We start from the raw sequence: 27174 nt of genomic DNA, 5'->3' as shown, positions 1-27174 counted from the left end.
GGACAAAGATGAGGTGACATTTCTTCACCCAAAGTGTGGTGAGCCTGTGGCATTCATTACCGCAGGAAGTAGTTGATGCCAAAACATTGAATGTGTTCAAGAAGTGGCTAGATGTAGTACATCTAGCCACAAAGGTTATAGGGAGAAAGCAAGATTAGCCTATTGAGTTGGACAGTCAGCCATGATCATGATGAATAGCATAGCAAACTCGAAGGGCCAAATAGCCTCCTCCTGCTCCTATCTTCTATGTTTCTATGTTAAATCTTAGCTGGGAACAATGAGGGGTGGTTTCCCCAGTGTATCTTTGGGCTACCTCCCCAGTTACATTGCCCTGGAATTGAGTGCTGTGCTTCATTATCTCTGTAATAGTTCAGAAAAAAGCTGGCACAAAACCAGTATAAACATATTGTAAGCGCTAATTTAAATTGTGAGCAGATGCACATTTTCATTTTTTAATTATTTTACTGAAACACTTAGGAGATTATTGCCAAAATGATACCACAGTCATTAATTGTTACAGGTGAACATCACTTTTGAGAGTATTTCTGTTAAATAAAGTGCTGTAAAGGCAAGTGACCGTTACAGGTGCGACTCAATTATTGCAGACCATTAAGTTTCTTTGCAAGTGATGTAATTTTCAAATGTACTTCTAGGAGCGTCTGCCATTGAGCTCAACTATTTCTTAACACCACAAGGAACATGCTGGATTCTGAGGCTGGAGGAAGAACTGTGTTTTATCACTAGAGAGACTCTTAACGCTTAATGTGTCCCTTCTATGGCCACTCGCTCACTTTTCATCTCACAGATCTTTGTTTGTGTGCATTTCTTAGCAGTTTAATCTTACCCAAGAAGAAGCAGCTTAATTCTGGCGACTATGAATTTCCTGAAATAATTACAGTCCCACTTCATCTCTTTTATCATTTGCTAATTCTACGTGTCCTCCTCCTCCTCCTCTGTTGATCTCACTCTCTTTGTTGGCTTGATTTATAATTAATACTCCAGTCTTTTCTATTGATAAACATGCCTACCCTTGTTATGTGTTTTGAAGTAATCAGTTAGCGTCCATGGTGAGAGCAGAATTAAAGTGTATTTTTTTATTATTGTTTCATTGCACAAATGCACAGATACAGAATAATGGAACTCTGTCACTATGAAATATAGGGGCCGATTTTGAGTCCACACCCTTGATGTGCAGGAATGACAGTGTGTGCTCAACATCCAGAGACTGCGATTCATGCCAACAAGGTTCTGAGTTCTGATCTTCCCATCCCCCACTGGTGGAGTGGCATGAAATATGCTGCACCACAGAAAGCTCATGTTAATACATTAGCATGTTATTAGTGAGCACATTCTCCGGGATGTTTCCACCCCACCTCCTTCTCGGATATTAAGTGAGGTGCTGATGTAATGTCATATTGGTGCCATTTACAACAGCTCTACATAAACATGAACCTGACGCTTTCAGCTCCGGGGGGCCTGGATTTCAAAGGTGGGCACTGAGGTAGCCAGCTTCCTCCATGGTGTGCATTGCTCTCTGACAGCACTATCTCTTCAGATAGAAGGCAATGGTACTTCTCCAGTTGGACTTGCTGAGGAGGGATGCTGTCATCCCTTCCTTATACTCATGACCTTGCCTTTGCAGCTCCAGCAGTTGTGGGATGACCTGGCCTAGGGGCACATAATAGGCAAGAGAGTCAGCAGAGTCCTGGCCTCTGGTATTCCTCTAAGTGCTGGTTCCCTTGCTGTGGGTCTTCAGTTGTGAGGTGCTCACCAATGACTAACTCGATTGTGGGTGACAACTGTTGTTGTCTCTTCTACGGTGGGCTTGGAGAAGTCCCCCTGTGAACTGCTGGAGTCCAGTGAGTTCAGAGGATGTGAGGATGGCCCAGCCTGTTCCGCTGGCCAGCTTGCAAGAGAAGGGACAAAACATTAGTGCATTACAGGCAATACACAAGCAACATTGATTACTCACTTGAGATTTGAGGAATGTCAGCATATGTGTTGAGGATTCTCACGTTTCTCTGCTGCCCCCATTCCACCAGCAGCACCAGCTCAGTCTTTTTCGTCCCTGGCCAGGTAGAGGGCTAGCTCTTCAGAAGGGTGAGGTTCAGAGCTCAGGTATGAATAATTTTTGAAGGAAGGATGTTGTGAAGGCATTCCTGAAATGAAAATACCTAGATTTAAGCAATCATCAACATAGATGGATTAACAAACAAATTAAGAGTAAAATGAAAGATAAAGGAAATGCCTTGCTCCAAACCTGTCAGAATCAATGTTAGAAAAAGTGGAAACAAATTGAAAGAGAATGAGATGGAATTCCTAAACAATCTAATGAGGCTGAAGACAAATAAATTAGTGGATAATCCACTAGTGTTATTCTAATCCATGAAACAAACAGATTTTGTCTATCCCATGATTTAGATTACAGGAGAGACAATCATTATGAAGAGGTCATTAGACACTGTAAAATTACTAGAAGGGTGGGAACAATGAAGTATTCATAACAAAAATAGTGATGAAACATTCCTAGTCAACTAGAGATCATGGGCTGAATTCTCCCATGCCCCATTAGTGTGTTTGATGATGGAGTGTGGGGGGAGAATATGGTGAGGGGCCCAGAAATTGCTTTCACACTGGTGTGAATTTACAGTGGCATCTTCTGGGGCCCACTATAGCAGGTCAGAAAACTCACCAGTTCCCACCGTGAACATCACTTGCATCCTGTTGATGGGATGCAGACGAATGCCTGACATCCCATGTCAGATTCGCCACAGTGCTAATGGGGAAACACATCAGCTTGAAACATGCTCATAACTATGTGATGAGCGGATGTCAGGACTCATTTAAAAATGCCTGGGGTTGCCTCTGAAGTTCAGGATAGAGGCTGTCCATGACCATCGACCCTGGAACACACAGCAGTGGGTTGGGGGAGCATCTGCAGATGGACCTTCCAGATGAAGTGTCCTGGAGGAGGTCCAACTTCTAGCCTCGATTTTCCTGGAGAAACATCTTCATTCAATAGTTGGTCAGTGATGTTGGATGCCTTTTCAAAAGGACAGCAGACTATGCACCATCAGGCCTATCCTGTCACTGAATAGGGTGAAAACAGCCAGGTGCATAACTAATGAGGTCAGGCTCAGAAGATTTGACCCATTGCACCTGACGGAAATGCTCCATGTTCCTGCCTGCCACAGCACTTGGTCTCAAAATGGGAAAATTCTATCCATTAGTCTGACTTCCATTCAATGAAAAATAATAGATTTGATTGTTGGAGTAAACTGATATAGCATCAGTGAGTCAGTGTGGGTTCATATGTGGAAATTTTACCTGACCAGCTTCATCAGGTTGAGGAAGCGACACTCAAGTGGAATGTACTAAGCTTCAAGATATCATGTAGCTCAACGTCAAAAAGGTTTTTGACAGAGATCTGCACACAAGGCTATCCAAAATGTTAGTATGTAGGCTGACCCCTGGGAATGGATACAAAACTGCTTGGAGAATAGAACAATATGTGTACATGTGAAGAGTTCCACTCATGTTATGGGTGCAGTCAGTGGGATGTCCCAGAATTCAGTGCTGGGGCCACGACTGCTTATCATTTACACACATGACACATAATCAGAAATTCATGGACTTGACACTAAAAGTTTCAACAAGTGCAGAACAGCAAACAGCAGAGTCAATAGGATATTCCACTACGTAACCAAAACAATGGAAGATAAGCAGATGATCATGATCAGACTTTACTGAACTCCAGTCAGACCGGACCCAGGATATTGCCTTCAGTTATGATTGCCAAGAAACCAGAGAAATTCAGTTACTGAGGGTCGTGCAGGGAAAAGTTACAAAGTTGATCTCCCAGCTCATCAGTATGAATTATGAGAAAAAGCTGTACAAATCCACACCTCCGCCTGGAAGATGAGGTGGCTGAGAACTGACTTTGTAGCGGTGCATGAGGGTACAAAAAAAATTAAACTACTGGAACAGGCCTAACAATTCTGATGAGGACATCTATCAGGAAAATCTTCCTCATACAAAGAATGATGAACAGACAGAGCTTTGGAAGCAAAAGTTCTGGAATCATTTTAAAAAGTTTGTTTCAATGGGGGATGTTCTGATCTCTCTGGATGAATGAATCAAGATGGGTCAAGTGGCCATTCTAATCTGTAATTGTCTTGTGATCTGCTGAACAACAAATTTCCGTATTAATTCTGTTGTGCTCAAGGAGAAGTAAGAACTTGAAAAGCCTGTGTCATTTTTAAATTGTTTGTTTTATTTGTCCCATATGAACCAGAATGAAACTTCATCTTTAGTGCAAATGCTGCAATATTTCCTTTCTGGTGGCTGCAAAACTGTACCTTAACACGAAGAACACCAGTCTAGTTTCCATTCTCTAAACATGGAGGTGGGATAATCTTTTACACCCAAATCTTTAAATCAGTTAACCTAATTAAATAAACCTTTACCAGCACTGTCTCACAGCGCCAAGGACCAGGGGTAGACTCCCGGCTTGTATCACTGTCTGCGCAGAGTCTACATGTTCTCTGTGTCTGCATGGGTTTCCTCCAGGTGCTTTGGTTTCGTCCCACAGCCCAAAGGATGTGCTGGTTAGATGCATTGGCCATGCTAAATTCTCCCTCAGTGTACCAGAGTGTGAAGACTAGGTGATTTTTGCAGTAACTTCATTAACATAATGGATAATGTAAGCTTACTTGTGACTAATAAACAAACTTTAATTTTAACTCTAACCTTTTGTTGTGAAAATTACAAAGCCTCTTTTCTAATCATTGCCTCTCTTCCGTTCAGATGTAAAAAAAACTGATTCACTTTTCAGCAATTTAGTGATACAACAGCAGGAAAGCTGAAAGTAAATAATGCCATTTTAGTGTACATTTATGGGGCTCTGTCATTTCCCTTGTCAAAATGTAGCTCAAGTACCAGTACAACTAATGTGAGACTGGACATTTTGAATACTATGAATATCCAGGGAATTGTTTGGTGGTTCAGAACATGAGTATTGTTGAAAAACATCCTCTTTTATCTGTTGAGGCCTAAACCGTTCTAATCAGAGCCAGGCTGCTGGGTTTAAATTTCAAACAATGCTTGGCAGTCAACTATCAGTCACCATCAACTGGTGCATTCTCCATGGCAATGCTACTTGCCAAAAATTCAGCACTGTTCTCAGACAATATAAATTTGTTATTTCCTCCGACATTAGTAACCTTGCGAACAGACCTAATGGACAGAATCTTATCACCGCTCACGCTGCTGGGATTTTCGCATCCTACCACAGTGAACAGAGATTTGGTTGGCCATCAGATTCTCTGACTATACTGCAGCGCGAATGTGGTGTGAATGGCAGATAGAATCATATCCGATGAGTGCAAGACTGAAAGCTTTGCCAAAATGCCTCTTTTTTCAGCAATACTCAAACTTTACATTTCCATTCCTGACTTGTTGGTATTCTAGAAGCATGAAATCAGTTCTCATACAAAAACAGATGAATTTAAATTGTGATCATCGGTCAGACTGGTCTACCAAGCTCTTTTGTATTAAGCTACTGCAGTGTTTCATGCTATAAGTATTATGTAGATTATGTTCAGACACGAAAATTGAATATTCCCATGAATCTTCCCCACCATAATCTTTGGTTTTAAAATAAAACCCAAGAATTAATCTTCAACTTTGTCGTCACTCCAAGGAATAGTTATGAGAATCATAGTAGTAATCTTACAGGCAGCTGGTTCAAATTATTTCCCCACATCTATAAGATAACTCTGGGAAATGGAATGTTGAAAATGTTCATTAAAACTTCATGACTCCATTCTAGCCATGAAAGCAGCTTGCAACTTAACCTCTGATACCTCAATTATATCCATGGTATTTAAATTCTGTTCATGTAAACCTTCTTAGAGAATTATTCCGCTGTTAATGGAACCAGTTAACTGATTTTGAATTATGGTTGATCTATTTATTTCATTATGGCAATGTGATAATTACATACTCAAAAATATTTTTCCAGTTCAGCAGCCTCCAACTATAACAAACCATTCGCCCAAGAGGCACGTTGTATATCCAACGGATGATTTTGTTATCAAATGTGAAGCCAGAGGAAATCCAGCACCTCAGTAAGTATTTCCATCAATGCATTTGAGTTTTGGCTGTTATTTAGAACATCGAATTACCAGTAAACAAATTTGTGCTGATTTTGCTGTTAGGCTTTTATCCAATTAAAGGCTTTTTAGAAACATAGAAAAACTACAGCACAAACAGGCCCTTCAGCCCACAAGTTGAACTGAACATGTCCCTGCCTATAAACCCTATATCTTACTAAGTTCCATATACTTATCCAAAAGTCTCTTAAAAGACCCTATCAAATCTGCCTCCACTACCACTGCTGGCAGCTGATTCCTCGCACCCACCACCCTCTGAGTGAAAAACTTAACCCTGACATCTCCTCTGTACCTACACCCCAGCACCCTAAACTTGTCTCCTCTTGTGGCAACCATTTCAGTCCTGGGAAAAAGCCTCAGAATCCATTCGATCCACCTCTATCAGGTCACCCCTCATCCTTCGTCTCTCCAAGGAGAAAAGACCGAGCTGTCTTAACCTATCCTCACAAGGCATGCCATCCAATTCAGGCAACATCCTTGTAAACCTCCTCTGCACCCTTTCTATGGTTTCCACATCCTTCCTGTAATGAGGCAACCAGAATTGAGCACAGTACTCCAAGTGGGGGCTGACCAGTGTCTTAGACAGCTGCAGCATTATCTCCTGACTCCTAAACTCAATTCCTCGGATGTTGAATGCCAGTACACCATATGCCGCCTTAACCGCAGCCTCTACCTGCGAAGCTGCTTTGAGCGTCCTATGAACCCAGACCCCAAGATCCTTCTGATCTTCCACACTGCCAAGAGTCCTACCCTTAATATTATAATCTGTCACTCTATCTTACCTGCCAAAATGAATCACCACACACTTATCTGGGTTGAAGCCCATCTGTCACTTCTCCACCCAGTCTTGCATCCATTAAAGGCTTTTTGTGCCAGACATATTCTCATTAGGCCTGGAAAATTGTCCCACCTAAATATCAGCAAGGTTTTGAAACATGCAAATTAACTAAATTTAACATTCAGTAGAGAACAACCCAATAACTAAAAGTAAAAATGCTTATTTTAAAACATTCCTTCAAGGATATTCAGTGTCGTTTCTGTTTTCTTGGTCGCTGTCCATTTCCAATTTGATGTCAACACTGTTCTCATTGCAGTCAGTCCTAAACTTCACAGTTCAAAATCTCTCCTCCCTTCTTGTAATTTTAAATGACTAATGTAACAAAAAAAGTTTTGATACCTAAAGTTTCTCTCCATGTCAAATTGACTTCATATGATTTCAATATGTGACTTCAACAGAGAAAGATGAAGAGAACTAATAAAATGATGGAATATGAACAGTAAGATTGAGAGAACTGCAAAAAATTGGGAATGTGGCTCGAACGAGAGACATGATTTTGTGAGATATATTGACACATCAGTCTGTGAGGCAAACCTGCAAGCGATTAAAGTGCAACTCAAAATGGTGTCATTTTCCTCAGTTAACGGAGCTCATATTGGGCTCTGCATTTATTGGATTGCACTTGCACATAAATTACACGAGAATTCATGCCAGTTTCCCTGTTGAAATTTCTGGTAGAGATTTGTCCACAAATGTTAAACCAGCATCATAAAACTGTGCCGCCAAAAGTGGTAATGAAAGTGGGCTGTTGTCTTCTGTGATGTCTCGGGATATCAGCATCGTTGGCAAGCCCAGCCTTTGTTGCCCATCCCCAATTGCCCTTGAACTGAGTGGCTTCACAGATTTGTACTTTCCACAGAATCCCTAAATGCAGAAGAGGCCATTTGGCCCATTGAGTCTGCAGCAACTCCCCAAAGGAGCATCTTACCCAAGCCAAGGGTACAGTACCATGCCATCACACTACTTCAGAGGGCAGTTAAGCATCAACCACATTGCTGTGGTCTGGAGTCCCATGTAGGCCAGGCAGGGTAGTTTTCGCAACTTTCCTTCCTGAAAGGCATTACATTGGTGAACCAGTTTTTGCGACAAGCAAAGATAGTTTCAATGGCCATAACTTCCCAACACCCCAGCACTGGATTTGGGGAATCCCTCTTGGAAGTTCCTAGGTAAGGGTTTACCCCTCAATTATCCAGAAGGGCTAACTCCCCCTGGATAATTGCACTGCACTGGGAATCATGCAACAAAATGGTTTAAATTGCTCACTTGTAATGGTTCTGCAAGTTTTCCACTCTTAAGTATTCAGAAAGAGTTAGAAGGAAAAAAAAGCGCTTCTAACTTCAGAGAAACTATTTTAAATATCCAGACTGAGCCCACCTGGGACAAGACACATACCACACTGAGCCCCCTCCCCCCACCACCACCACAGAGGACAAACTGCTTTAAACTCACCTGCATTACAGAAGCCAGTGTTGTAAAACAGCAGAGTGTCCTTCTTAGCTGCACTTCTTTCATAGCTCACTGCTGGAGCTCCTGAGCCGCTTTGCTGCTTCACTTTCATCCGGCTGGTATCAGGAAGTTGGTTCTTAGCTCTTGTTGCACTGTAGCAGTCATGAAAATTCCAATTCACGACAAAATAGCTTCAGCTTTTCTACTGCCAATATTAAATACCTGCTAATGTTCACACGGCTTCTGCAGGGCTACCAATACTGGTGGAACTGCATCGCAACATGAGATATGAACTTCAGAAAAGGAAGAATTCTCTCTAAAAGGCAGAAATTTATATTGATAAACATTAAGGGGGTGGCATGTGGCACACAGGTTAGCACTGCTGCCTCACAGCGTCAGGGACTCAGATTCGATTCCTGCCTGGGGTGGCGTCTGTATAGAGTTTGCGTATTCTCCCTGTGTCTGCGTGGGTTTCCTCCGGGTGCTCCGGTTTCCTCCCACAATCCAAAGAGGAGCAGATTAGGTGGATTAGCCATGGTAAATGTGCAGGGTTGTGGAGATAGGGTGGAGGGGAAGGCCTGGGTGACATGCTCTTTCGGAGAGTCAGTGTAGACTCGATGGGCTGGATGGCCTCTTTCTGTGCTGTAGAGATTCAGTAGTTCTAAGATGAAATAGTTGTTTACTCGGTGAATCAAACCAGTCAGGGGAAGGATATGCTCTCCAGATTTCCTTTCAGTTCTGTTACTGACGTTTTTGTTTTTATAATTAGGCCAATATATTTGTGCAATTTGCATGAAAATTGTTTTCAAATATATGTTTACTTCTACATGTTTAGTGTCAATGGAAATAAATGTAATTCTGCTGTTTGAATGTCTTTAATTACTCTATCAAAGATATTTTTAGGATCATCAGGCTTGAGCAGAAAACAAATCTGGGGATTATGTATTTCCTTGGAACTGTAACAATATACAAGCCAAGAGCAGGAGTAGGCCACTCAGCCCTTTGACCCTGCTCCGCAATTCAATAAGATCATGGTGGATCTCCTTGTAACTTCAACCCCACATTCCTATCTACTGATAACTTTTCACTTCCTTGTTATTTCAGAATCTATCTAGCACTGCCTTAAAAATATTCAAAGGTGCTGCTTCCAGGCTAACAGTGCCAGGGAGTGGGGCCGGAATGACAATGGATGGGAGGAGATTGCCAGGGAAAATTGATGGATGGGTGGGATGAGGCTGAGATTGCCAGTGACAGTGAATAGATGGGGGTTGTCCTATTGTCCGTTGGCGGAGGAGGGCCTGTCTCTTAACACTGAGATTGGGGCACTCTTTAAAGATCTCTGTGGAGCTGGCCTTGCCAGCCTCGCTAAATATTTTCAAGAAGCGGGTTGATGGGTTTTTGATAAGAGAGGGGATTAAGGGTTATGGGGAGAGGGCCGGAAAGTGGAACTGAGCCACGACAGATCAGCCATGATCTTATTGAATGGCGGGGCAGGCTCGAAGGGCCAGATGACCTACTCCTGCTCCTATTTCTTACGTTCTTATGTTCTTATGTTTTAAGTCCTGCCCCTCAAGAATGATGGTATAAGATGCACCACCCTGCTTTCTTTTAACAATATGCCAGAAGATCTAGAGTGAAAACCTGTTTGTGTTTCTGGGGAAGACAATTCCTCCCCAAGTGTATACACCAGAAAATTCAATATATGCTTCTTTTTATTTTAGGTTTACGTGGACTAAGGATGGCAAAGAATATGATCCATCACGAGATCACAGAGTGACCACAGTCAGTAACTCAGGAACATTCATAATCAAAAACAGTAATGGAAATTTGAAGGCTTTTCAGGGAAGATATCGTTGTTATGCCAGCAATGACCTGGGAGTAGCAATATCTGAAGAAATTGTTTTTATTACTGCAAGTAAGTTCTTCATGATTTCAGTTGTTTGGTTTAGTTATTGTGTGAAAACCCAAGAGCTGAAAGAATTGCTTGGAATTTGTGTTGTGATCTATATTGACATACAAAAAATTATTTGACAACCTATAAGTGATGTCACTTTGTGTCCAAAGTGGCTCTGAAACTATACAATTGGTGAAAAGAATTTGGAAACAAGTCAAGCCTCTGCAGTAAATTTGTTAACCTGACAATCTGAATCAGGTTGATCTGCAGTATTTTAGGGCACTGTTAATAATAGACCACCAGGTTAAAGCCCAACAGGTTTATTTGGTAGCAAATAAATCTATTGGACTTTAGCCTGGTGTTGTGAGACTTCTTATTGTGTTTACCCCAGTCCAACGCTGGCATCTCCAGCCAATTAATGGATTTATCCCACTCACTTTGAATCTTGAGGAATGCACCCATCCTCAGTGTATTCCTAGCTAGAGAAGCAAACAAAAGCAGTTCTGATAGGCTGCATAGCTTTAATGATTAGAAACCAGGAGACACTGGAAAGATTCCCAAGCATTGGCCTTTACTTGTGTTCAAAGTTTTCTGAACTTGGATAAGTTGAATTATCCAATGGGAATCAATGTTAAGCAAACAAAATTTTCCCCATAGCTGACGTGCAAACTTTCATTGTTTCTGCATATGTCACACACCTGACCAAAAAGAAATTGATAACTTATATCACTATTTGAACAAATATGTGCATCTTACATGCACTTAATATTGCCTCTTGAAAAAAACCTTTGAAAACACAAGTCTGTAAGCATCGTGGATCACATTTTTCCAGTAAGCAGCCAGAGCTATCCTGATTTTGCTTGACAATCTTGCCTGTGAAACTTGTGCTTAAATTTTCCGCTGAGCTCATTTACTTGCATTAAAATTTAAAAATAACTGGGATAAAGTAAATGCAAATGCAGTGCTATGAATAGTGGTGCTGGCAATTGGTTGCTGTCATCTGCCTTGTACATCCTTCTCGGAATTGCTTGTCTTTTCTCTATGCCTCCTATTATCATTTGGAACAGTGGTACACTCATTGGAAAGACCATTCATGTTTCTTCTGAACATGCTAAGGGTGAGTGAAGGTCCAAATGTTTGTGGCTGCATGATAATTTGGCTAAATCTAGGATACTTACATGAACAAATCTCTTGAATGCGGAACTGAAATTCGTAAATAAGCAGCAGAGGTTTTCGGCAACTTTATCTCAGATAAAACGTAAACTGTTAAAGAAATGAGTGTGTAATAGTATTTTAATATAAAACCAATAAAACTCAGTCACATCATTATATTTTGGGGAAAGAATTCTGCAATAGCACTCTTTTACATAAAATTGCGCTTAAACTTTCCAAGAAATTCTGGACCAAAGTAATCTTTTATGTAAATTAGTACTGTGCAAACTTTTCAACAATTTGTTGTTCAGTAGCAGCTACATGGATTGACATGCAGTATACCAATTCAGAAACACAGTGTTAGTCTGAAATATCACAATGAGTATCCATTGGGTCAGTTAAATCCCAAAATGTGCATTAACAAAAAGTAATTTTGTTTCTACATCTAATGAATCTTCATGGACCACCTGCGAATCTCCTAAACCAAATGTTGGATTTTTGATATGAACAGTGAATTTTGTTACATTGTGTGCATGCATGGGTGTGTGTGTGTGTGTGTGTGTGTGTCACGCCAGTGGCCACTGAGAGGATCTGCAGGTCCCACCAAATACATTGGCCATTTGTGTTGCTTTCAGTGGGATGGGAAGATCCTGTGGGAATGAGTTTTCCAGTCTTCCCTTGACAGGGATTGTGGAGTATAAGGTGGCTCACTTTAAATAGCCACATTATCACACAACCACTCAGAACACACCCTCACCATTTCAACTGGGGTCATCTCTGGTACTGAGATGTAACAGTGTGCATGAACATTAACTGTGTGCAAACAATTTTATACGATGCAGGTTGAACATGTTAACAATACATAGTTATTTACATAGGCGAAACACAGAGGAAGCTTTTGCAACTGCTACATAGCCCAGCTCTCCCTCCGCCCCATCCCCATTGTGTAAAGCAGAAAGATGAAGGCCAGTTGTAGACTGGTTCATTATATCACCCTGGAACCTGTGTTTGCTTATGTGTCCTGAGCGGATGTCATCAACAATGATTTTGTGGGGTTGGGATACAAAGATTTGCTTCATGCACTGCTGGAAGACCTTACTGCCAGTGGTAATTCTATAGGGCATACAAAGGAAATTATATCTGCCTAGCAGAGCTATGAATGTGGTAAGTTTTGAGGATTTGCCAGAACCTGCATTTCTCATCCAGGATGTTGAAAACCTTAGCATTGGGCATGTCTGTTATCACCTGTTCCACTGTCTTCAGAGGGTTTAGAGGCCTGAGCAGTGTCTTGTTCAAGTGACTTGGATCAGTGCGTATCCTGACAGTGCCACCTTTCTTTACTCTAGCCACCATTGCTGAAACCCATCCTGTGGCCTCATCCATGGGAATTATGACGCTCAGTGTTGTCATCTCATGCAGCTCATTGACTACGTTCTGCTTTGTGGCTATTGGTATTCCTCTTGGACCACAGATTGTTAGTGAAACTCAGTCATCAAATCTCATGTGCTATATTACTGGTAACTTATAAAATAATTTGCAGTTGAAGAAATCATTTCTAGGGCCTTGTGTTGTCAACAGTGTACTTCTGGATCAAGATGGACGGCCCTGTGTGATGCAGTCACAAAGACCAAGAAGTTGCCTTATATTCTGGTCAACTCTATGAAACTTGAAACTGTCCTGTGTGCAATGGAGCATGGCCCACCTTTGGTGTGGGTAGTTTGGCTGCCATTAATCATGAAGTCCATCTGGGTATTGGGATCCGATGGTGCATATGGGTCTAGTTCCTGCAGCATTTGCCTGGGCAATATATTATGCTTTGCTCCGGTTTTAGTATTCACCTTTAGTTTCGTGTTCTTCAGAGTGATGAAAATGTCACTTTTCTCTGCGATGGTATCGACAACACTCCCACAGTGTTAATAGAGGCACGGTGATTTGGTTGCACTGGCTGACTTAATTTACCTTGCTCACTCTCTTAACCTTGGAGGACTGACTGGCTGCAATGTGGCTGGTAGCAAAGAAAGACTCTTGTGGTTTTGATATGCAGGATTTTGCAAAATGGTTCCACTTGCCACATTTATTGTTGTGTTTACAAAACACCAAACACGCTTTCCTGTTCAGAAGGTAATGACCAATACAGTGGGGACAAGTCATGCCCTGTACTGTAAGAATACCCGTTTACCACTGAAACTCCTTGCTGCGTTTTTCAGACTGTTTGTTTAGCATGCAGACGCTGATGGCTACTTGCAGTGTTATATCTTTCTCTCATAGCAGCTACTTACAGAAAAGATCACTGTTGACCCCACAAGTTACACATCCTTGACTAATTGGTAAGGGTGTCAAACACGCATCATTTTCTAAAACTTCTAAAGTTGCAGCGTATGACTTGTATCTATTGATCAAACCTTTAGTTTGTAGTGTTAAACATATGCCAGTCAAGTATTATGTCCTTCACTGCCAAGCAAATGTTCTCAAATTTTATTGACAGCATCCCTGAATCCTCCTCCTCCATTTGAAAGGCAATGTTTCAAACTTCTCGATGACCTTGAGGCCTATAGATTTAGTAAGGTGCAAGCTTGTAGCTTTTTAAATTTGTCTGATAATCTGGCACTGCAACAGATATGCCACTCCTTTTCAAACTAGGCCCAGTTGTTTGCATTGTTCTTATCGATCATGACCACATTGATGCAGTGAGTTTCTTGTGCTGTACTGCCAACCCCTGACACTATGTTGAAATGCTGTGTTCCAATGACTGATGACCAAGGACTAATATCAACAATAGTTTATTCACTACCCTGAGCAGTTCTTACATGCTTCTGCTCTACTCGCAGTCTGTGGAGAACTTCGCAGTATCATCATGTGAGCCTTTAAGGAGCTGCACCATCACATTATCACCTGACCACTCGGCCCACAAAAGAAGGTCAGAATTTTATTCTCCTGCCCTATTTCTCACTTTCACCAGGATTTGACTCATGGTCAGGGAGATATCAGGCCAGTGGTCTGCCAGGCCAGTCCTGGCAAAACCTGGGCCTAACTTTATGCTGAGGTCCGTGGTGTTGCTGCGCCTGCTGCACAGTCTGTTTTAACCCTTATACAGTGGACAAAGAATTGCAAGTAAACTTAAAGTTAAAAGTAAAATTTATTTATTAGTCACAAGTAGGCTTACATTCATACTGTAATGAAGTTACTGTGAAAGTCCCCTAGTTGCCATACCCCAGCGCCTGTTCGGGTACACTGAGGGAGAATTTAGCATGGCCAATTCACCTAACCAGCACGTCTTTGGACTGTGGGAGGAAACTGGTGCACCTGAGCAAACGCCACACAGACAGTGACCCAAGCCAGAAATCGAACCCAGGTCCCTGGCACTTTGAGGCAGCAGTGCTAACCACTATGCCACCATGCCACCCCTTCTTGTTAACACGACAATATTTATTTACACAGAATTATTAATCACCCACCCAATCAACATCTTATCTTACAGAATACTAAAGTCAAGTTCAATACTAGACCCTGACTTAACTTTTGCGTGACTGGCAAGTACCCAGGCAGATATTGGCCTTTATCGGCGTGTTGGTCTCCATAGACCCCTGCGTAGTCTGGCCCTTTGGTCTGGTCTGACACTCTGGTTCTGGTCTTCCTTCCTTCCTTGGGTGTGGTGGTCTCTTTGTGCTGTTTGTTGCTGGTGATGGTCACCTTTGTTGGGGGAGAGAGAGGGATTCTTCTGTTGCCCAGCACCCTTGTTGATTTTTGCCCCTTTTTGGCCATTGCCAATTGATCGATCAGACTTGATCACTCTGATATGACCCAATCAGATGCTGCCACACTGATCACTGAGTGTGTACCCAACAACCATGCCTGTTGGTGTTGGAGGCACTTTGGGTCACATACCTCCTTCCCAAATAAGGTTAAAGTGCCCCTATATCTGGTAAACAACTCAGTTTGACCAGGAAGTGTCCTTTGTTCTGGAGATGGTCTATATCCTGTGTATTCCAGCTCCTGTAGCTGCACCCTGTTTATCTCTGTCAAATTTCTTTTGAGGCTGCAGCTTGCCTGTGGCTCGTTTGGCCACAGTCCCTCCTGCTGATCCTGAATGCAAAGTGTGATGGATCACAGACTCAGGACCAATATCTGTTAGGAATTCCCCAGTCACTCAACAGTCAAGCAAGGCCCAGGCATTGGCATACACAATAAAAAATCCCTACGATATATTTATATTTCAGAAGCCACACACAGCAAACATTCTTTTGTTACAAGCAGCCATTCTAAAATACCATCATTACAATAAGTCAATTATAAACCAAAACATTCAAAACAAAAATTGCAATAAAGCATTCATGAATCCAGGGTACATTTCAACTGTCCATTAGTGCAGGTGTAATAATCCGGCAATTTTCCTATAAGCATTGCTCCACTGAATTAGAGGGAACCATGATTCGAACTATACATCTTGCCACTCGGTGATCCTCTTTTTCCATCGGCTGAATTGAACTGTGAGGATGATGAGATATATCAGGGCGAACAAAATCAGCAATACTGCTAGGTGTGACATTATGCGAACAAATGGGTGGATTTGGATGTTTGAGCCCCAGTTCCAAAGATCATTCCACCAGGAGGTGGCCTTGATTTATTTAAATTTCCTTTTCACCTCTTGGCTCTTCACTTTGGTGAAGCTTCTGTGGGCTGTAGCCAATTTTATCTGAACCTAGCTTAACTACTCCGGTAGGGGCTTTAGGCTTGTGTCATATTTCTCATAGTACTCCTCTAGAGTCTGTTGGAGCTCGTCAGTGGCATTCAGATCTATTCTCTCCCTCTTATGAATATCTATTAGTTGAGTAGACCCACCCTGCCTGGTATGTCTGATTTGATGCAGAATGTAGTGTTAGTAATGTTGCAATGTGTCGTGCCATATTGATATTGTTGTAGGGAGGTGGTGAGACAGTATTTCCGTACTCCATTGTAAGTTACTTGAGTTATGTCTGTGTCCAGGCAACGAGCATCTACTGAGCAATTAGGCTAGTGTTTGTTCTGAAACCACATACTGCATGCTCATTTAAGTAAACTGGGTACATGCATGTGATTATTCTGTCGGTTTGCTGACATCTGTCCAGAGTGGTGCCTTTGAGTCTCCCTTTTTTCTCCACTGCATATGGTAAAATGCCATGATACTCTATCCAGATATCCTCATGGATGTTCCCTATGTTTTCTACTTCAAAAGCCTTCAGTCCAATCTAATCGTCAGTGATTATGGGGAGCCCTAACATTATTCCCAGGGCTTTCCCTGGAGTCCTTTTGCAGTCGTCATTGAACCAAACCTTGGTCAGTTGTCGCATCTGGCAACTAGATAACTTTGAATGTTTCTTACCTGTGAATAAGTGTTCCATCTGCTCATCACTAATTGAAGATGGAACCTGTCCACTGCAAACCTGCTCTAGGTCTTCCCTTAGCTGCTCTATCATCCACTGTCCATACGTTCTGCATAAAGTCCAGTTCTGTTGTCGGTCATTATCCTCCAATTTTTCTCCAATTATTTACTTGACTGTCTTAGCATGTCCTTCTAATACAATGACCATGTGGCTGCTGGCTGCATTTCCAGTCAGCTCCCCTTCAGCGTCTCGCTGATTGTCCTCATTAATGGAATTTAGTGTCTGTTTAACCTGTTGGGTCAGAATCCTAAATTTATTGTCCAGGTCGGCTAAATCAAGGGCGTTAATGGTTGCTACTCCTGTATGCTGTTGCCATGTCATTAACTAATGCTTTCTTGGGATTTTTTTTGTCTCTCGTCCACCCATATCTTCTGTCCTAACAGCCTGCGAATCAAGTGGACATATAGTCTCTTAATTTGGGGAGAGCATCACTCTGGCAGTTGGGTCCCAGCTACATTCACCACCACAGGTATCGACTCGTGGTGGATATTGTCATGTAGGGTTTTCCCTGTATTTTAGTATCAATCCATTCTGTGGTTCGGGGGTGTCTTCAGGCCAAATACAGTGGGATGGTTTCGATGATGACTTCAGCCCATTTCTTATTTCATGCAGATCAAAATTCCCTTCTATGGGCCTCCTGGGGCACCGCTGCCCTAGCTCTAATCCTTTCTCTGGGCTAGTAAGGCTTATGTTTATAGCTAGTAATGCTGCAGGGGCTGATATCTAGTGAGTCGCACCAGTCATCTAGGGTGAACAAGTCTCCTGTTATGTCCAGGTTAATCAGTACAGGTAGAGGCACTACAGATGTGGAAGAGGGTTTTGGCTGTAGCGTGATGGGATAAGGGTTTGGTTTGAACCTGGAAGTGGATGAGAAGGTGTCCGGGGAAATACATTTACTGGGCGAGGCCATTCCAGTTGCCAAATGTCATCCTCTCCTATCTCTAACGTAAGATGGTGGAAGCAATTATTCAGAGTCCCGTAAGCTTTTAGTTGATTTACATGGAACTAACCAGTTTTCCCATTGGCAATCAGGATCTTATACACTGAGGGGCTTACTTTGTCAGTGATGGTGTGCAGGCCTGCATATCTTGGGGCAAGAACTGGGATTGTAGAGGGAAATCATTACCTGCTGGCCAACTGTATATTCTATGGGGTGTAGTCTTTTATCAAAATATGCCTTGCTTTGTTTCTTTTTAACTCCTAGTCGGTCAACTGTGGGTAACTGGGCTGCTTTAATGTTTTTGGTTATCTGCTGGATGGCTTTCTTGTGGGTGAGAACTGTGATAGCAAGCTCAATTAAATCAAATCCCAATAAATATTCAGCTCCCCTCATTAGTCGGTCAGTCATTAATGTATGGGGGGTGAATCCAGTAGAGCTGGAAAAGATGTTGCGTACCATCATGAGGGCAAAGGGAAGCACTGTGTCCTGTTGTTTTGCTGCACAGTTTTCCTAATGATCCCTTTCAGTGTTCGGTTCATGCACTCTACGATTCTACTGAATTGTGGATGGTAGGCCTTATGGAATTTCTGCTTGATGCCAAGCCTAACCATAACGTTCTGCATCACCCACCCACTGTAATGTGCCTTTTGGTTGGAATCTATGTTGTGGGGAAGACCCCATTATGTAAATACTTATTGGGCTAATATTTTTGCGGTAGCCTTAGCTGTGTTGGATCTATGAAGAATGCCTCCGCCCATTTGGTGAGAGTGTTTATTATTACCACGACACTGGGGGGTTTGAGAGCAAGTTCTATTAGTGGCTGTCCCTGTGGCTTTTCCACATAAATGCCACATTCTGTGATCCTGGTCCCATCCTCTGTGGTGGATGGACCATCTACATAAATTCGTATGGCTGAGTCTATCTGTTGGGTGGCTATCTTTTATGTCCCTGACAGTGCCTCCTGTTGTTTCAGAATAAATGGATCTGTGAGGTCCTTTATGGCTATAAGCTGACACTCATGTGGATCTCCCCCATAATTTAAATTATCTGCCAAGAACATGGGCACTTTGGTTCGCTTTACTGTGATCTGCTTGCAGTCGTAGTGTCCAATGGACAGCACGGGCCTGGCTTACCGAGCCACCTTTAAGCTGGCCATCCAGCAGACGCTGGGTTGGGGTGTAAGAACTGTTATTATGTTTAATCTGGTAATATATGCGAAATGCTGCACAGTGCAAAGTATCGTGAGCAGGTGTCGTTTAGACCTGGGGAAACCTAGTTGCACTGGGTCTAATACTCATGAGGCGTAGGACACTGGGTCTGGTCTACGATGTCATTTCTGTAATAATACTGCCGAAAGTGTGTGGTCAGTGGCTGCAACCTCTAAGGCATACGGTAGATCGGGGTCAGGGACGAGTAAGGCTGGCGCTGTGGGGAGGGCACGTTTTAAATCAGTTACTGCAGTTGTGTGCTGCGTAGTCCATTTCCAGGTTACCTTTTTCTTTAACAATTCAGACAGTGGAGCTATTCAGGTGGTGAAACAATCTATATGGTTCCGATAGTACCCTACTAGAGCTAGGAAAGTTCAGAGAGCATTCACATCTTGGGGCAGTGGGAGGTGCACTATGGAGTCTATCCTTCTCTGTTCAATCTCCCTCTTCCCATGGGTAATCACTGTACCTAGGCATGTGACCTTGGGTTGCAAAATTTGGGCCTTTTTCAGGTTGACTTTGCAGCCTAATGAGTGGAGCAGTGCGAGCAATTCATCTAATCAGGTCATACGCTACTCTTTGGTGTTAGTCTATAACAATATGTTGTCTACATGTTGGACCGGACACTCAGGTCCAGTAGCTAGTCATCTGTGCAAGATGGACAAGGAATTATGGAAACTCTGTGGTCGACAAGTCAAAGTGTATTGCTGTCCCTGGAAGGTAAAGGTGAATTTGTACTGGCAGAAGCGATTTAAAGAGATGGACCAGAAACCATTACCGTGATATCCAGTACCATGAAGAACTTTGCCTGTACTCTTTGTCTCATTATGGTGATGGGGTTGTAGCTACAGTGGGAGCCATGAGAGGAGTAACCTTATTTAACTCCCAATAATCAATCGTTAATCTCCATGATCCGTCTGTCTTTTTTACAGGCCATATCGGTATTGTTTGTTGATGCCATCCATCTCAACAACCCCTGCTGTAATAGACTATCAATTACCTACCCGCTCCTGCCTGTCTGGGGAAACTGTACTGTCTCTGAGGTTTCAGATCCAGCCCTTCAATTAACACCTCCCCAGGTATCTGGCCACAATCATCCTTGTGTTGTGTAAACACCCCTTTGTTTCTTTGAAGAATGTCCCTGATGGCTGGATCACTACTAATTGTTAAGGGATCAACCAGAATTTCCCTGTTGTGCTGACCCTATTAGTGTACATCACAACTGGAATGATTGATGGTGCTCTGCTAATCGTAGCCATCTACCAAATGCATTGATCAGCTGAATCAAATGAAAGATTATATTTGTTCATGTAATCAGACCCAAGAATGTGTTCAGCATTTGGGGGAACATAAGAACATAAGAATTAGGAGCAGGAGTAGGCCATTTGGCCCCTTAAGCCTGATCCTACATTCAATAAGATCATGGACTCAGCTCCACTTACCCACCCGCTCACCATAATTCCTTTTACTGTTCAGAAATTTATCTATCCTTTTCTTAAAAACACTAAATGAGGTCACCTCAGCTGCTTCACTGGGCATTGGAATTCCACAGATTCACAAAGCTTTGTGTGAAGAAGTTCTTTCTCAGCTCAATCCTAAATCTGCTCCCTCTTATTTTGAGGCCATTCCCCCCACTTCTAGTTTCACCTGTCAGTGGAAACAACTTCCCTGTTTCTATCTTATTTATTCCCTTCATAATCTTTTATGTTTCTATAAAATCTCCCCTCATTCTTCTGAATTCCAATGAGTATAACCCCATTATGGAAACCCTGTGGTTGACAGGTCAAAGTGTATTGCTGTCCCTGGAAGGTAAAGGTGAATTTGTACTGGCTGAAGCGATTTGAAGAGATGGGTCAGAAACCATTACTAATATCCAGTACTGTGAAAAACTTTGCCTGTACTCCTTGTCTCATTATGGTGATGGGGTTGTAGCTACAGTGGGAGTCTCAGTCTCTCCTCATGAGCCAACCCTCTCAACTCTGAAATCAACCTAGTGAATCTCCTCTGCACCCCCTCCAATGCCAGTGTATCCTTTTTCAAGTAAAGAGACTAAAGTCAACTAAGACCCCCACCGGATGGTCATATGCTATATTGCAAAGGCGGATCTGTACAGGGGCTGTAATGCGTCCCCCCTGCATGTATCCTGTGAATCCACTGAGTGTGATTGAACCCGTAGTTGGCCAAGAGATGCCTGTCTTCAATTTTGATATATTCAGGGTAGTTCGGGAGCCTCCATTATCCCAAAGGAATTCCACAAGGTGGCCTCTTACTTCACCGTTAGCTAGGGGTCTCCCTGCGCTATCCCACCTGATGCTACAGACCCAGGCTGGAGAGGTCAGACACCATCATTCTAGGTTCCATAGCAGGTACAGTTTGATAAGGTGGTGGGTTAGCGCTCACAGTATGCATGGGGTGATGGGGACCTTCTATTGGTGAGGGGCGGTGTTCTCTCTCATATCTAGGAGCTGGCCAAACTAGTGGAACCGGTTCTCCCACCTGCCTCGGGGACCGTGTGTAGGGTGGTGGGGGGACTCCTACACTCTTGGGCGAAGTATCCTGGCCCTTGCAATTAAATCATGTCCCTCTGTCTCTCCCAGGGCTATTGTGTAGGGTGGAGCTGTACCTCTTTAGTGATGGTGATCCTCTCTACCCTCGTTTCTCCATATTAACCCTGGTTAACCCTCATTGGAAGCATTCTCGCTTCCCTATCTGACTGTGTCATTGGGGGTCCCTGAACTTCCTGTTCCCAGACTCAAGCTAACCATCGGAGAACCCATGCTTCATTGTGTGTGGTCTCTGCGGGGTCTCTGCGCAGGCTTTCTTGCCTGCGCAGGGCAACACAAATGTCCTCAAATTCTCTGTCGTGGGCAACACAAATGTCCTCGCCCATTTGGATGAATCGGCTTCATTTAATCTAGCCCGATCTAATTCCCCATACACTCCCGTGAAGTGGATCCATAAATGATTGACAAAAGCAGTCAGACATTCCTCTTTCCTCTGTCTACATTTATTTAACCCAACTACAGGGTCCCCTTTATTAAACCCTACCGCAGTCGATATCACTTCCTTGATCTTACTTAAGGCTCTTTCCCTGATATTTTGAGGGACTGGCAGGGCAGAGCATACCGACTTGCTTGAGCACATGACTATTAGCTTTACTTCTTCCCTTTCATCTAGCCCATGCATTATCTTTAACTGCATAACCTCCTCAAAGAAACTCTGTGGGTCAGCCGATGGCGCAAAAGTTGGGATTTTATTTGCGATTTGGCCAATTGTGCCACCGTAAATGGGGCTGTGTATGTAACAGCTGGACCCTGAGCTTCCCCTACCCGACATTCAGTCATTACTTGGTGCTTCGGTACTGGAGGTGAACATGGGGGTACGGAAGATATGACTTCCCCTAGGAAAGATGGTGGTGAACTCCAATCCTTGGTTCGTGTAACGTATAGTTTTGCATTTAACTCTCCCCAATCTGCATTCTCTATCTCCTCTTTCTCTACTGCCCCAAAGATACACATAAATCCATTTTGAACTGATAATAGGGATTCCAGCCGTGAAATTTCTCACTGGCATTTGGAGTGGTCAGCGTTTGTCTGTCTCCGTTTCTTGCTGGCTTGGTGTAGCACTTTTATTGCTGCCTGCAGATCGGTGCACTTAGCTTTCAATCGTGCTACTGCCCGTTCGGCTTCACCTTTGGCCATGACAGTGCGCTGGGCATCTTGGTAGCTCTCTCATGCTAGGTCTGAAAATTGCCCAGATGTAATAAGTTTGCCTGGTTTGTTCTTTTTAGTTTGTCAACCTCTCTGTGCTTTTCTGCTTTAGTTTGTTCTATCCTTACCTACTACTGTTTCTTTAGTTTCGTTACCTCCTCTTCCTTTTCCTCTTTTAATTTCCTAATCTCATGCTCTTTCTCCTCCTGTACCTGCTTCGATTCCTCCAGTTCCCTACAAGCTGTGTTTAATTCTTTTTCTGTTCCTAGCAGCTGTCCTAAGCAGCTCACAATGGTAGTTGCTTTCTCACATTTGACTACCCGCTTTCCCTGAACTTTCCTCAATTCGTCCCAATACTTCTGTCCTAGGGGTCCTGGTCCCGCCTTAGCATTGGCACAAAATTCTGCCCGTAGGAGCCACCATTTCTTCTTAATATATTCCCTAATTTTGTTTCCTGCTATTCTATATTCAACAACAAGAGCTAGAGAGTTAATCAATTGTGGGTACAGCTTTGGTCTACATTCTGGTCCTAATCCCTCCAGATTCTCATGTAAACCTACGGAGTTTACCCTATCCTCCTTATCAGTAACAATGCATGCACAATAAACAATTTCACAAAAGCAGTTATTCGTCCAATAAGGAGTTTACACCTGTTGGCTCTGAGTTTTAAGTAATTGTTCAATATAGACTTTCCACTCCCTTCGATTTACTTGAAATCCTAGCCGTCACGTGGAGCATTGGCCATCTTAATTCAGGCTCAGGCTAAATCTCCAGGAATACTAAGTTCTGTAGGATTCAAGATTGGAGCAACAAAGTTACTTCTTGTCGATGTCCCACCAGAGATGTGCCAGTTTGTTGCTGTACCTGCCCCACAGTCTGTTTTAATACAGTACAGAAAGAATTGAGTAGACTTCTTGTTCACACAACTATTTATTTACACACAATTATTAATCACTCACCTAATCAATAGTACGTTATCTTACAGAATACTAAGGTTCAAGTCCAATACTAAACCTTGACTTAACTTTTGTGTGACTGGCAAGTAGCCAGGCAGATATTAGCCTTTATCCGCATGTTGATTTCTGTAGTCCTCTATGTAATCTGGCCCTTTGGCTCTGGCCTTCCTTCCTTCTTTCCTTGTGCTGGTCGTTGCTGGTGATTGTCACAGTTGTTGTCGTTCATTCATGGGATTAGAGAGAGAGAGATTCTTCTTTTGCGCAGCACCCTTTATACCTCATTGGTTTTCGCACCCTTTTTGGCCATTGTCAGTGTGATCAGGACTTGATCAGTAAGATCCAATCAGGTGCTGCTACACTGATCTCTACGTGGGCATATAACAGCCATGCCTGTAGGTGCTGGAGGCACATACCTCGCTCCCAAATAAGGAGTTAAGGTACCTGATATCTGGTAAACAACCCAGTTTGACCAGAAAGTGTCCTTTGTCCTGGAGATGGCCTATATATATCTTGTGTACTCCATCTCCTGCAGCTGTAGCCTTTTTATCTTTGTCCAGTTTCTTTTGAGGCTGCAGCTTGCCTATTTCAGTGCTTGTCCAATTATCCCAGCATGCTCTTGCAAACCACCATCCTGGATGGCCCATTTGACCACAATGGCACCTAACCTTTTTGGACTGCCAGTATTCCCAGTAATGACCAACATTCCCAGTGGCACCAATGGGGCTTTATAACTGCCAGCCATTTGATTAGTTGGCAGAAGGGCATAAGTCCCAACCCAATGGCTGTGGAGCACCCAAACAAGGTGGAGCTGGGCTCGCCTCTGACTTTACAGCTGGGGAATAGCAGGGCAGGGGTGAGTGGGCAATAGGGTAGGGGAAAGGTCCTCAGGAAGCTACTCTGTCAGATAGAGTTGGTGCAGAGTTGATGGGCCAAAAGGCCTCCCTCTGCACTGTAGAGATTCCATGAGGCAATGCCACTGGCTGTGCATAAAATACTGGTAATCCGTTATCCTGATGTAGGCTTAACAAAATGCAGTTTGTAATATGTTAGAAATACATTTGAAATATAAGTCTTCAGACAGCTTTCAGGAATAAAATGCACTGAAGTATATACTCGAGTAAATAGGAAATAATATTTGCTCTGCTTGATACCAGAACATTGCTGTGCTATCTGTTCCTGAATATGTTTCTTAACAAGAAATGTTTAATGTTGGATAACACCCTGCAGGGCTCAAAATTACGTTTTTAATCTAATTTGAGATGACTGAAGCGTATTTGATTTGGCATTTTAATTTCTTTGGACAAACATTATCATTAGGTTGAACCTATAAAATTTTACTTTCTCTACATTCTGTTCAATATCTTATGTTGTTTAAGCTGCAGAGAGCTGCAATAACAACAGTTTGTATTTGCATATTGCCTTTAACATAGGCAAACAGCTCAAGTTAAAATCTACAGCTGGACAATTAGCAGAATGCAATAAAAACAGAAAATGCTGGATAAACTCAACAGGTTTGGCAGCATCTGTGGAGAGAAGCAGAGTTAATGTTTTGGATCTAAATGATCCCACTACAGAAAGGTCATTTCAACTTGAAACATTAGCTCTGTTTCTCTCCACGCATGCTCTACAGACCTGCTGATTTTATCCAGCTTTTTCTACCCTCATTACAGATTTCCAACATCTGCAGTATTTTGCTTCTATTAGCAGTCTGCGTTCGGTAGTAATTTTCCAGACATCCCTTGACTTAGCATAATTTAAATGTCACCAAATTGAGAAGTTCTTAGTTTATGTACTATAACTAAGTGTAATAAATGCACTAAAATATAGATTTAAGAATCTGGATTGCTCTTCTTTCTTTTTTATGGTTATAAATCCAATAGCTATAAACAGTTATAAATCCAATATGTAGTGCCATACTAAGCCGTTCAGAAATTTATTGCTGGTCTCTGCTGTGATGACCAGCTTAAGTGACATGGTTCATCAGTAAAGTTTCTATCAGTGTAGCTAAACTGGGCTGGGATTGAGATTCCAATTCCTGATTTCACTTACTAAATCAAAATGGTTCCTCTCTATGGGTATACCCAGTAAGGGGAAACTGCCCTTGGTTCTTTTAGCTGGTTTCACTCATGAGGAATGGCAAATTGGGAGAGAGACCAACTGGCTGCATCTGTCTATTGGACGTTAGCTTTCCACCATTCATGATGTTGAGCAATCGAAAGGTTAAGAAGTGGAAGAAAAAGATTAGAGGAAAAAATTTATGAAGCAGTCAAGGAAAGCTGGAGCTTCAGTGATGCTATAAATAACTAAGCCAGAGCCAATATTTGAATAGTTTGCAGTTATTTGAATTAAAGCATTACAGAATATCTTCAAACTCAGTAAGTCGGAAAAATCCAAGTTTTGAATCGAGGAATGGCAAGATAAGAATGCAATGTGATAAAGAGATTATATTACACTCATATTAATCATTCCTATGCAGGAGGCGGTTGGCTAGAATACAACGAGAATGCAAGAATTATATGATACCTTTACTATGTAAGTCTATGGATTAGTCCTATACAAATCAGTCTCTGAGGGAATGGAAGGGATAAAACCTTTAGTTTTACAAAATGTATTTTTGTTATGTGTGTGACATTGGCAAAACTGCAATTGTTGCCCATCATTGGATATTCTGAAAAAATAAAGGTGGGCCGTTCATTGAATCCTTATGGTGATGCTGCTGAAACAGTGGTATTAGGTAAAAATTCCTTGGATTCTATCCTAGTAATGATGAAGGATTGATGGATGTCAGGTGTCCAAGTCAGAATGTGAAGACTTAAAGGCAGTGTATGAGGAGATGATATTTCCATGACACTGCTGCTGTTGTCCTTCTTAGTGATAGAGGCAAGAAGGATGAAGTTCCTGTCAAATTAATCTCAAGTGAGCCACTTTATTGTGTAGATTCAACATTTTACAGCCACAAGGCGTTATTGATGGAGGCAGTGAATATTGAGTTAAGTGGTGGGGACATTGATTAAATAAATTGCTCTGTCCTTGATGATACTGAGCTTCTTGAGTGATGTTGTCACTGTGCACATCCACACGTGTGCTGACTATTCCATCATAATACTTATTAAAGTCTTGTATGTCAAAGAGAGCAATTTGGAGCAAAAGTCAAGATGCTAATTCTAGTTTTGCCCAGCCTATTCTATGCTAATATGCCTTGTGACTGAATGCTGATGATGTGGGCCTTAGTGATGGTGGTATCACTGTAGGTTAATGGAAGACACATGAGTTTCTTTTTTTGCTAATGATCATTACTTGGAACATTTCTGTCACAAATATGATGCTTTTTGAGAGCCCAAGCCTACTGGAGGAATGCAAATGGAGTGAACACTATGGGAATGTTGACAAATGTTTAAAAAGCATTTAGATAAGTACATTGATGGGAAAGGATTAGA

General features: G+C 42.4%; 1 protein-coding gene across 8 annotated transcripts in view; it reads left to right on the top strand.

Annotated features, from left to right (window-relative positions):
- chl1b (cell adhesion molecule L1-like b) overlaps nucleotides 1–27174 on the top strand; it is a 742190-nt gene that overhangs the window by 336427 nt on the left and 378589 nt on the right. For all 8 annotated transcript variants that reach the window (XM_080183774.1, XM_080183743.1, XM_080183751.1 and 5 more), the window contains 2 exons: nucleotides 6023–6128; nucleotides 10179–10372. In XM_080183774.1, coding sequence (XP_080039900.1) covers nucleotides 6023–6128; nucleotides 10179–10372 — 300 coding nt within the window. The remainder of the gene's footprint in view (nucleotides 1–6022; nucleotides 6129–10178; nucleotides 10373–27174) is intronic.

This window comes from Carcharhinus amblyrhynchos, chromosome 3 (genome assembly GCF_965287045.1).
Source record: "Carcharhinus amblyrhynchos chromosome 3, sCarAmb.v2.hapA, whole genome shotgun sequence".
In the NCBI taxonomy this organism is placed as follows: domain Eukaryota; kingdom Metazoa; phylum Chordata; class Chondrichthyes; order Carcharhiniformes; family Carcharhinidae; genus Carcharhinus; species Carcharhinus amblyrhynchos.
This window is presented reverse-complemented; position numbering and strand designations above follow the sequence as displayed.